The 12,967-nt window shown below is 37.3% G+C and overlaps 1 protein-coding gene across 2 annotated transcripts in view; it reads right to left on the reverse strand.

Moving 5' to 3' along the window:
• The window catches only part of LOC131802807 (ADAMTS-like protein 3), a 76,904-nt gene that overhangs the window by 49,918 nt on the left and 14,019 nt on the right, over window positions 1-12,967 (reverse strand). For both annotated transcript variants that reach the window (XM_059123440.1, XM_059123439.1), the window contains 3 exons: window positions 10,084-10,213; window positions 6,120-6,222; window positions 5,369-5,464 (listed from right to left, as the gene is read on the reverse strand). In XM_059123440.1, the coding sequence (XP_058979423.1) occupies window positions 5,369-5,464; window positions 6,120-6,222; window positions 10,084-10,213 (329 nt within the window). The remainder of the gene's footprint in view (window positions 1-5,368; window positions 5,465-6,119; window positions 6,223-10,083; window positions 10,214-12,967) is intronic.

The raw sequence follows: 12,967 nt of genomic DNA on the forward strand, positions 1-12,967 counted from the left end.
AGTATACAAAAAAAAAAGTCTGAAAGGTCGTGTCTTAATGTGGAGGATGTTTGTATTCAAAAAATGATATAAACACAGCGGCAAATTTTCAGAATCGAAACATTGGGGCCAAGATTTCATGCCATTCGGGATTGAAGATCGTTTAAAAATGTTGAACAAATAGCTAATTTTTTCCCGCTTTATTTCAAATTACATATATTTGATACAAATTTTGAATACCCTATGAGGATCTTAATTATTAAAAGTGGTATATATAGGCCCATTATATTCATACATAGGAAACATAATTATATAATACAAAACGGGACCATTTGGAGACATCTGACATGGATTCGAAATACATTTCTAGATAAGATCCTGGAACAACTGTAATTTGGAATATGGGTCACTATTAGTACATGTTTATGTTTTAAAAAAATAAAGGCAAAAATCTGTAGTTCTGAAATGTGACTAAAAATCTACTAAAAGATACGTAGTTTCGTATCAATACAGGATGTAAACTCATACCAGAATTAGAGACTTTTGAGGTTTTCAATTGATCTCCCTAGGCATGAATAATTCATTTTTGGAAATTCGAACCCAAAAGCACTTTTCGAACGGACCCACTATTTGATTTACATTTATCGGAATTTTAAGTTTTTATCCGAGATTTTGAAATGATAGTTTAAAAGTCCTAGCCACATTTTTCAACTGAATGAGCTGTTTCTAAAATAAAGTTACCTTTAAATTTTAAGGATTCTAAAACCAAACGATTTGGTTAAGAATACATTTTCCATACATAGTATGTAAGGTATATTAAGTTCGTCATTCCGTTTGTAACTCATCGAAATAATAAATTTAGACCCAACAAAGTGTATAAATTCTTGATAAGTGTAAAATTCTAAAACGATTTAGCCCTGTAAGTCCGTCCGTCCGATTTGCACAGATCTCCCTTTTGTCGGTAGGCAGGTCAAGTTTGAGGAAGGGGTAAATAAGTCCACGATATCTTATAGCCCCCATATAACGGTACCCCCCCCCCCCGATATTCGGTGTTTAGGTGATTTTAGCCACATTTACGGAACTGTCCCAAAATCTACACAAGGAGTTCTTTGTGAATACTTTATCCCCTAGAAGAGAATTGTGTATACATACAGATCCACGTTTTAGTATATTTCAGACAAATTTTTTAATGGAATTGTCTTAAAATCCACACAAGGGGTTCCTTCAGAGTACTTTACCTCTTAGAAGAGAGTTGTCTAAATAGTTCTACGTTTTAGTATAGCGCCCATATAACGGTACCCCCAGGTACCGGTGTTTTTATGATTTTTGCGACATTATTCACCAGAATTTATTCAAAATTCGTATATAAAGTTCGGAAACATTACTACAGCCTATGACACAAGTTACTTACGCAGGACCACATCTTCGTATAGCCCCATATAAAGGGTTTCATGAGAACGGTATTTTTCGACGGATTTTTTTTTTTTTTGAAAATTTTCAAAATGGTTGATGGTTAAAAAAGTTCGGGCGAGCTGTTCTTTTACTTGTTCTTATAAGAGAGGCTATCGGAATTCACGAACGTTTTTTTTTTATTTGTATACCCTCAATTCTATGCTACGGAGGGTATGTATTATTTGATACGGCCAAAACATGCCTCATCGAAATGACGGTTTTAGGCCCTAAGTCTCTATGGACCGAATCCGTTTCGGGACATTTGGATCTAGGTATGTCTGTCCGTTTGTCTCTCTATCTGGTAAGGACGATAACTCTCGAAGGGAGTATCCGATTTGATTCAAATCTGGTACATTGTAATATTATTAACAAACTTAGATTGAGTTTGGAGATGGGTAATATCGGACCACACCTTTTGGTACCTCCGCCACAAAAGGTCAACATTTTCAAAGAAAACTATTTACCTTATAGAACAAAAAATGATAAACAGATTTTTTGCGAACTTTGCAGATCCCAACATCTTTATCAGTGCTAGGTCAGGAGCGAAAATGGGCAGTCTCAGGCCACTCCATCTAGTATCTCCCCCACATAGAGTACACATTTTAAATAATTATAACTCTTATAAAATTCTGAAATTAAAGTCCTATTGCCTTCAAGCTTGGCACACCCCAACATTTCTACCAATATAAGGTTTTATATAAATAAATTATATAAAGAACTGATAGAATGGACCACTCTTTGTGATACCTTCCCCACAAGGGGACAAAATTTGAAATAACCATGAGTCTCATAAAACGCCTAATGAACATCCGATTGCGTTCAAATTTCGTATATCCCAACAATTCTACCAACACAAGATCTGTTGTGAAGATAAACAATATCGGACCACTCCTTCTGGTGCCTCTCCCACAACTGATCAATATTTAAATAACCGTGTGGTTTATAAAACGTGAAATATACATCCGATTTCATTCAAACTCGGCACATCTCAATAATTTCATTAACTCAACATCTGGAGTGCAGATGGGACATATCGGCACACTCCTTCCGGTGCCTTCCCCATAAAAGGGTCAAAATTTTGAATAACAAATTATTGATAAGATGCGAAATAAGCATCCGATTCTCATCAAATCATTTCTCTGGGTGAAGATGAAAGATTTCGACCAGGTTCAGGTTCTTTGAAAATATGAACTGACCCTACAAAAATTGCGCAATTAATTAAAATGAAAAAGAATTTTTATACTCCATTTATGATAATTCGCACAATGAAAAATCTTTTATATCGGCCAAAGTTTTGATTAAGTCCCTTTATATCGGATCAGTCGGTTTTTGGGAGCTTAATGGGCCACTTCAGTACCCTACAAAAACAGATGTGGTTTTATGGTTTGAAATCGCAACAGATGGATCTCATTCTACTAAATAATGTGTTATTTGCATCCAGGTTTTGGAATGGGACTTACAAAGAGCTAATCAGCTTTTCCAACTGAAGGGGATTGAGTATAAAACCCCAATTTTAAGAATTTTGAAACCGACCGATTTGGGCGCAGATAAAGTTTTCCCACGAGAGAGGATATGGAAATATCAGTTCTCTCGACCTTACAGCTTTTCATTTTTTTGGGTTTTTTTAATATTCTCCAATGTTATTCCACTTTTTGGAACATTTCAGAACCTGTCAGACATGATATATCCTTAATCACAAATATATGGATATGAATGCATCAACCTACATATACATACATACAAACGGAAATGTTTATTTGTACACGTGTGCATGTGAGTGTGTGTGCGATGATGTTGCTGTGGCAGGACAACTTTATTATGATTTCAGAGAAAATTGGAAAAGAAATGTGTTGAAAAAATAATGTTAATGTTGATCTTAATGTAAATTTTCCTTGGTTTGTGGTTATGTGGTTGAGATATACATACATTTTCTTGTTATTGTTGTTTCTGTTGTTCGGTATGAGTGTGTGTTTGTTTGTTTTGGGGACATGACTGGTGAGTGAATAAAAGTGAAGCGAAATTATGGCGGTTCATATTGTTGGGCAATTTAAATAAGAACCATTTTTACATTTTGAACGGGAATAATTAAATTTGGAAAATATGGAGGTTTATAGATGACATAACGACTTTTTGGGATATTATCAGTCGACAGGAGGCGAAATTTTCAATTTGAATTTATTTGTTGAAAAACAAGAAAAAAAAATCTTAAAACTTGGAATAACTTCCTTATTTGTTCCCAAGGTCAAATCATTTTCAAATCGATACATATTTTCCAATACATGTGGGTTTTATTCATATTTCTTTTAAATTCTCTTCGAATTCGAACACATTTTGATAAAAAAAAAAAATGCAACAAAGTCAAACGCCATAATTTTTACATTTTTTAAATTTAATTGAATGATAGCAAAAAATGTCGGATATAGCATCAAATTTTAAATAAAATTTAGATTTATTCGAATTGGCCACCTTTGACACGAATTATGGCCTTCAAACTGCCAATGAAACCATCACACGCTGCCCGAATGTTACTCTGCGGTATTTTGGCCTATTCCCGGTAAAGCGCTTGCTTGAGGTGATCGACACTTTGGTATTTTCTAGTGTCAACCTTGCTTTCCAGAATACTCCAGACACAATAGTCCACCAGATTGGTATCCGGAGAATTTGGTCTCAATTGTGCGCTGGAAATTAATCGAGCGCACCCAAGGCTTTATTACACCCTCCAGAATATTTTCGCGATTATATTCGGAATTTATTTTGATGCCACGGTCGATTAATACGAGCGGAGATCGACTATTGGCTATTATGGCGGCCCACACCATCGCCATGGCCGGCGCTTAAGTTCTGGTGGCTAACCGAAGGTGCACATTTTCAGCTGACCTCTTTGGCAAGTAATCACGACCAGTTTGTTTGTTTACAAATTGCTGGACCAGGAAGGTTTACTCATCGGCCAAGCGAAGCAACTCTTTAGCTCTTTTGAGTCTATTTTTTTTTCTGTTGCGATTTAATTTCTTGCACTTTTTGGAATTTCAATATTTGCGGAATGGAATATTGCGACATGTTCAGCTCACGAGCCATTTTTCGGCCACTGCGAAGCGGTTTTCGATCAAGTCGCTTCTTAACTTTTCGAACCATTTCTGCTGATGTTTCTGTTTTCTTCCATCCACTTCCTTGACGTCGGGCTACGCTACCAGTATCACGGTAACGAGCGATAGTAACAGACACAAAAGATTTATTCACATTTAAATGCTGGAATGCTCTAACGATAGCCACTTGTGGTTTTCCAGCCAAATATATTGAATTCCATCACGAATAACTTTTTTTCTCACCATTTCTCACCAAAATGCTTTTGTACGCTTGTAAACAATATAATGAGCTGTCACTGGTATAATTTTTACAGCTGTCGCACGAGTGGCTTGGGAATGACAACAGTCCGAAGTTGGTTGCAGTTTTTTCATCTTACCCTGTATCTTTCAATACTACTTTACAAAATTCTTATTTATAAAGTTGTGTTATTTAACATGTCTACGTTTGATGTTGAGGCTTACAAGTAAGAAAAATATTGCACCTTCCCTTTTTGGTTAACCTTTTTTTGGAAATTTATGTTTACCCACTGCAGCAATCCTTAGCTAAGATAATGTAAGACCAGTTAGCCACAAACCAAAGGCAATTCTCAAAAACACCCAAGGAACACAAAAAAGACCTCCTGGTTGTACCATAATAATTTTCCTACTTCCATGTTGGTTTACCTTATGGCCAGTTGCTAGACAGGCCATGAAAACCAACGTTTAAAAATAAAAATCCTAAAATTTTAAATTTAAATGCCCGCATGAATACATCTTGCGGGCCATAACGGGGATTATAGGCACTCCAACCATGGAGAGGATGAAGAGTTAAGGAATACCAAAAAAAAAAAAAAGGAAACACAAGAAATACTTACGCTAGACCACTTTTCAACCTCCCACTTTGGGCATTCGGCTATAATGCACTGCTCTTGAGTTGGTGGTTTGGGCAAAGGGCACAGCGAGTCGGCAACCTGGAAAGTAAACACACAAATAGAGAAAATGAAAGCTTAGTTAGAATATTTTTTTGCACATTTTTACACTATAAGCAGTTGATGATGGCCAACATCAAGTGTTAGGCTTAAACAGCAACAAAACAAAAAAAAATGCTAAAGAGGCAGATGAATAAGGATTTTGTGCTGCAAAATTAGCTGGCTAATTTTAGTGGTTGTTTTACAACAGCATTTACAAGACAATTTAGAAAATGTCATCATCATCATCAGTTTTATGGCAAAGTAGCCCAACTTAGTTTTAGGCCAAACTCAGGACACACACAAAAAGTTTCTAATTTTAATTTTGTCCCCAAAGTCGGTGGCAGCAAAGAGTTTGGCTGAAAACGAAAACTAGTTAGGGCGCTAAATGCCCTTAAGGAAACTTCCAAAAACATTAGTGTTGCTGCAGAGCTGGCTGGTCGGGCGGCTTGCCATGGTGCTGTGGAGTTCGCTTGTTCGTTCGTTGGCTCGACATCTTTGAAAATTCAGGACAATGTCTAATTTTAACTTTGTTTTTCATTCTTCTCCCCAGTTTAGTTTTTTTCCCTCTAGTGCTGGAGCACAAAAGACTTGCTGGTCGTAATAACAAAAAACTGGAAAACAAAAAAAAAAAAAAAAAACTGCATTCAAAACTTACTCTTGTCTTTAGGCCATTGTTCTCCTCGGCACACACAACCATACGGGTGCGTATTCCTGGACCACAGGGACGGTGACAAGGACTCCAATCGTCCGCTATCCATCTGAAAAGAACAGAGAGTTGAAAATACACTCGCACACACACAAACACAGTACCATTAGTTAACAAGTTAATATTTGGCAAAAATTAAATTATTATCAAATTTTGAAGGGTTAAGTGGCAGTTAATATTGCCAAAATAAAGTTAATTTCTATGTTGTGTTGGTAATCGCAAATTGGCTGGTGGAAAAGGGCTACTTGAAGAAAATTTAAAATATTAGATTATAATTCAGAAAATTTTTGACTTTAATTCATTTGATTTTGCGAAGAAAAAAGGGAAAACAAACATTTCTTTTACGGAGATATTGTAAAAATAATCTTCTAAATGAAATTTGATCTTGAAGCTCCAACAATCACTAACATAGTTTTTTAGGAATTCAGAGCTAACATAAGCTTAAGATGCTACTAAAATGGCTCTATTGCTCCATCACTTTTGCTAGTAAAAGAACACGACTTCGTCTGAATTGGAATAGGGAGTAAAACTCCCCCTGGGAGTAGAAAAAAAAATGAGAATACTTTATTTTCGATGTCACACGAATAAGTACGGAAATACTTTTCTCATTTCCGAGTGGGAGTAAAATTCGCTCGAAGTCGACCAGAATTTATACAGGTGATAGTGTTACTGGTTCCACTGTTTTTCTCCTCTTGGTTTTGTATACGAGTCTCCCCAGCTCAAAGCAATATTAAAGCCTCTTTCCTTATTAAACACACACATAAGAACACTCAAATCAGTAAAAAAATAATTTTTCCTCTCGATTTCACTTATAAAGACAACTCTGTTTCGAGCATTTCGACTCCCATTCAAACAGAACTGACATGTGAGCGTTTCAGCATAAAACAAAAGAGTGGAGAATAAAATTCACATTAAATTCGAACTATCTCAGCTTTCCCGCCGGCTATCACGTTTATCTCCCGATTAAAAACGAGAAAATCTGAGGTCTGAGGAAAGGATTCCGAATCAAAAACTTCGAGCTGAAGTTTACACGAAATGAGCTAGTCTTCATAGACGAGCTGAGGGAGTCTTTATAGACGAGCTGAGGGAGTCTTTATAGACCAGATGAGGGAGTCTTTATAGACGTGCTGAGGGAGTCTTTGTAGACGAGCTGATGGAGTCTTTATAGACCAGATGAGGGAGTCTTTATAGACGAGCTGAGGGAGTCTTTATAGACGAGCTGAGGGAGTCTTTATAGACGAGTTGAGGGAGTCTTTATAGACAAGCTGAGGGAGTCTTTATAGACGAGCTGAGGGAGTCTTTATAGTCGAGCTGAGGGAGTCTTTATAGACGAGCTGAGGGAGTCTTTATAGACGAGCTGAGGGAGTCTTTATAGACGAGCTGAGGGAGTCTTTATAGACGAGCTGAGGGAGCCTTAAAGACAAGCTGAGGGAGTGTTTATAGAGCTTAAGGTGTTTACTGAGGAAGTCTTTATAGACAAGCTGAGAAAGTCTTTATAGACGAGCTGAGGAAGTCTTTACAAATGAGCTAAGCGAGTCTTAGAGCTACGGGAGTCTTTATAGACGAGCTGATGGAGTCTTTATAGACGAGTTGAGGGAGTCTTTATAGACGAGCTGAAGGGAGTCTTTATAGACGAGCTGAAGGGAGTCTTTATAGACGAGCTGAAGGGAGTCTTTATAGACGAGCTGAAGGGAGTCTTTATAGACGAGCTGAGGGAGTTGAAAGGAGGCTTCATAGACGAGATGAGGTAGTTTTGATAGACGAGCTAAGAGAGTCATTATAAACAAGATGAAAGGAGACTTCATAGATGAGAAGTAAGATTTCATAGACGAGTTGAAGGACGACTTTATCGATAAAAGTTGAAAGTCGTCTTCATCGACGAGTTGAGGAAGTCTTTTTAGAAGAAGTGAAGGAGTCTTTATAAAACGACTGAAGCCAATCTTTTCGACTTTTCATGAGCTGAAGCGGGTTACAAAGATGAGCTGATGGAGGCCTCCATAAATCGACTGAGTGTCGAGTTGAAGGTCGTTTTTATCGATGAAAGCTGAAAGTCGTCTTTATCGACGAGTTCAGGAAATCATTTTTGAAGAGCTGGGGGAGTATTTATAAAGCGACTGAAGCCAATCTTTTCGACTTTTTATGAGCTTAAGCTGGTCACATAAATGAGCTCAAGGGCGTCTCCATAGATTGGCGGAAGGGATTTACTATAAACGGGCTGGAGGAAGTTTTTATATACAAAGAAGGAGGAGTTGTATGGACGAGCTGATGATAGAGTTGCTAAGTCAAACTGAAGAGAGAGAGAGAAAAATTCTACAGATGGACTGAAGAGAAAGAATCTCTGTAGGTAAAGGAAGGGGCTTATATACATGGGCTGAAGAGAGAGAGACCGAGAGAGAGATGTTGGAAGAAAAGTGCCTATGGACGAGTCTCTATAGGCGAATTGAATAAAAGACGAGCTAAAGATACAGTTGAAGGGTAAGTCTTTATAGACGAGTTAAAAGAAGAGTATTTATAGAGAGAGTTTCTATAAAGAAAATTGCTGAAGTTGCTCTATATACAAGCAGAAGAGAGTGGGGATCTCCATAGACTAGCTAAAGAGAGAGTGATATTGTTTATAGACGACCTGACGAGCTGAAATGAGAGAGAGTTTCTATAGACGAGCCGGAGATAGAGAGAGAGAGAGAAAGTTTCCATGGACGAGCCGACGAGAGATAGATTGGGACTTTATAGAAGAGCTGAAGAGAGAGTTTCTATAGACGATATGCAGGGATTCTCTATAGACTGACTTTTATTACATAATTGTTAGTTTGTGGGAGAGGTACCAGGAGGAGTGGACCGAAATCAGCTATGAGCAGCCTCGAACGAAAAAGTATAAACAAAGCACACATATTCTCTTTCTATTTTCATGTGAATTGGCAGGGCAAGAGAGTCTCTCACCACTACTAATGCTAATATTATGAGCAAGCCTGACCGAAATGCTCCATCTCTCTCTAGATCTAAAGCAGATAGGAATATAGGAATGTGCAAAGTGTGAAGTAAATCGGGGAGTCATTTCGCATTGTATGAGTGCCATGATAATTCCAATTCTTGACAAGAATGTGGGTAGGAATCAGTAGTGTGTCGATATATATCGAACAAATGCTGGAAGTTTTTCGCTATTGTTGGGACAAGTTTACATTCGTATATAGTTTTTGGTATGGAGTCCACTTGGTTGTAGAATTTCCCTAAGTGTTTTAAGTCTGATTGCCATTTTGGTTCACTATTTAGCATGGCACCCATATATCAATAGTGGAAGACTGTATTTATACCTTTACCAATTATTTGATTTTTTTCCTTTTTTGCAAAGCATGTTGCATTTTTTCGAAATAAATGTCTCACAAATGTTGCGTGGCACAATTTCGCAATTAGTATTGCCATGAAATATTTAATTTCCCTATGCTAAGCATTTGGGTTTTGCCTGCTGTTAGCTGGCAACGAATGTTAAAAACTTCAATTACAGTTTAAACCTCCTGTGAAACGTTAAATTACATTTTGCGGTAGCTAACCAACAAAAGTGCCACATTTACAATGGGAACAGCGAGCGAGCGAGCGGGTGAGCGAGCTACCAAATGCAGGCGAAAAAGTGAAATGCAATGAATGAATATAGGTTTGGAGGAGTAATGACAAGTTTCCCTACAACACAGCTCTCAATCAAATAGCGCGGGGTGGTGGAACACAAACCCAACAACGAGGAAATGTCTCCATGAAATGTGTTCCATTGAAACCATCACTGGCATATCTTGACATTTTAGCCTCCCGCCCTACCTTTCCAAAAAAAAAGAAAATACGAATTCTACTAAATCTTGTTTCTCTACGACAGCTACCCACAACTGCCACAGCTAAACAAGTGGGACAAAAACTCTACTTCACTTACCTGGGCGGACAGGTATGGGTGTTACACAGTTCCACAGATGGTTCAGGGCGATTAGCTGCATTGCACAGGGCATCCTCCACCTCGGTGCCAGAGACTCGACTGCGACACACAACACGAGACATCTTATAGCCTGAAAGCAAAACACAAGAAAAAAAACGGCAACATGAAAAGCAAGAATTCACAGAAGAAAGCAAATAAGTTAGTGAGTGACACAGGGATATGGTAAATCTTGGAATTTCATTTGGCAGCGAAGGGAAAGTCGCTGCTAAGGAGGTTTCTTAAAAGGTAATTTAAGATTTGGTTTTACATATGTTGAAAATTGGGAGGGAAATTAAACATGAAGTCATGGTGAAAATTAACAAATCTAGATGGCGCTGTAATAAGCTATTCTAGGTGTTGAAATAATGGGGATAACGTTACTGACAAATGGCTTCAATTTTATGAACAGTTTTATAACTCAGCGACATCTATGTGTGATAATTTGTTTTTTTCTCGACCCTGAATTTTTTCTAATGTGTCACTCTGAATAAACTGCCAATATGTAAAACACAAGTCTTCAATTTCCTCTAATAAAATAGCTTATATGTCTCTTTTCCCCTCTAAAATAATATTTAAGTAACTTGTAAAATAATCTGCTTTAACTTAAAGCCAGTTTAAAGTCCCCGAAATAAAAAACAATTCAAAAATTCAATGGCATTGCCAGAATATTATATCTCCAACAAAGAAAAAAAAGAAAGTTCATAGCGAAAGATTGATTTTGTTAATGTTGCCATGAAATTACAAACATAAACGTTTAAAACTTGTTTGAGAGGCAAATGATTTTGGTGGACCCTCCGGCTGTGTTCATGGTCACCGTGAAGCGTTGCAAGTCACCCAGTCACTACAAACATCTGTCCAAGTCTTAACAAAGTTTCACCGAACAACAGCAACAACAGCAAGTTGTACATCATTGACAATGTCAATAAACTTTGACCAGGGCATTTCCATTTTGTTTTCATTTTCCTTCTTTTGGAAAATTACCATATCTACTTTAGTTGCAAATTATGAAATGTTTTGGCTTTTGGGCAATAAAGTGAAATGTTTGATGTCCCGAGGAAATTTGTTACAAAAAACGAAAACTTTACAATATTTGAAAGGCATTTAGAACTGTTGTTGCTGGTTGTTGGAGGGGAAAATATGAAAGTAAGTTTGGAGGCACAGAGCGAGCACTTCTTCTTTATCAAATAATTGAGGGAGTTCAATGGGGAGACTTAGAGACACTTAAATTTTGTTTGATTTGATTACTTCTATTGAAGGAAAACGGGCACCTAGTTTTGTAGTTCGAAATGTGAATAATTTAAAATGGAAAAATGTATACCTTCAATATCTCCAGTTTACTTTGGTAAATTAAAATTGTAAACTTTATTCACACAGATGTAGAGGAAATAGTTTAAAAATATAAAGGAAAATAAATTTTGATGGTTAGAATATTGAACTTAAGTGGATAAGTTGTCAGGGGGTTCCTAACAGGAGAGTTGGCCTTTGTAACATGGTCATTGGAGTCTAGGCTTTGTCTAATAATACCCTCAGCCATATGGCTGCAGAGGATATATATCATTTAATATAGGCAAAAACATCCATATCATATTTTTCGACCCTAAGCTTCTTTGGACGAAATACGTTTCAGGACATTTGGAGGTACCCCCGATAACTCTCGAAGGGAGTATCCGAATCCGTCCAAACTGGGGGCATCGTAACATTATTATATTTTTATTAAATTTACGCCGAGTTCGGAGATAGGAAATATTGGTCCATTTCTTTGGGTAACTCCCCCACAAAAGGTCAAAAGGAAGGCTCATCCGATTTTGCTAAAGCTTGGCAAATCTTAATATTTGTATCAGTGATTGGTCTGATGCGAAAATGGACAATATCGGCCTCCTTCTTCAATTATAAATTACAAAAACGCTTGTGAAAGGTTTAATAATTCCATTAAAATTCCACATATCCCAATGCTCCTACCAACACAAGATCTGTAGTGGGATTCTCTAACGAATTTTTTGAGTTACCGACAAATATCGGTAAAATTAAAACGCAAAATTTTGAATGAAAAGTCCAAATTAAAGTTGGCAACACTATTGCCATCGGTAGGACTTAACGACTACTTCATCTTGGTCGGTAACTTGATGAAAATTGTCGTTAACTAGCGAAATTATAAGCATTTCAATTTTACCGATTTTTGTCGGTAACTCAAAAAATGAGTTAGAGAATCGCACTACTGATTTCTCCCCCACAAAGAATCAATATTTTGAATAACCACAAGGCTCATAACAGCGATTGCGATTTTTTAAAAACTTGTCACATACCAATGATTTTACCAAAAAAGACCTGGTCTAAAAAAGAGATATGTCAGTACAGTACTCCATAATTTTTACATTCTTTTTAATTGTTGCGAATGAAAGGAAAAATGTCGGAAATAGCATCAAATTTTAGAATAAGTTTAGATTTGTTCGAATTGGTCACTTTTGGCACGAATTATGGCCTTCAAACGGCCAATGAAACCGTCACACGCTGCCCGAATGTTGCTCTGTGGTATTTTGGCCTATTCCCGGCGAAGCGCCTACTTGAGTTGATCGACACTTTGGAATTTTTTGGTGCCAACCTTGCTTTTCAAAATTCTCCAGACACAATAGTCCAACAGATTGGTATCAGGAGATTTTGGTGGCCATTGTGCGCTGCAAATGAAGCGATGAACCTCATTTTGTAACCATTCTTGGGTGGCGCGTACTGAGTGCGATGGTGATGAGTCCTTTTGAAATGGCTAGGTCTGCGGCCAAAATGTTTGTGTGCCCAAGGCTTTAATACACTGATGCCACGGTCGATTAATACGAGCGGAGAGCGGACATCG

Source organism: Musca domestica, unplaced genomic scaffold (genome assembly GCF_030504385.1).
Source record: "Musca domestica strain aabys unplaced genomic scaffold, Musca_domestica.polishedcontigs.V.1.1 246, whole genome shotgun sequence".
In the NCBI taxonomy this organism is placed as follows: domain Eukaryota; kingdom Metazoa; phylum Arthropoda; class Insecta; order Diptera; family Muscidae; genus Musca; species Musca domestica.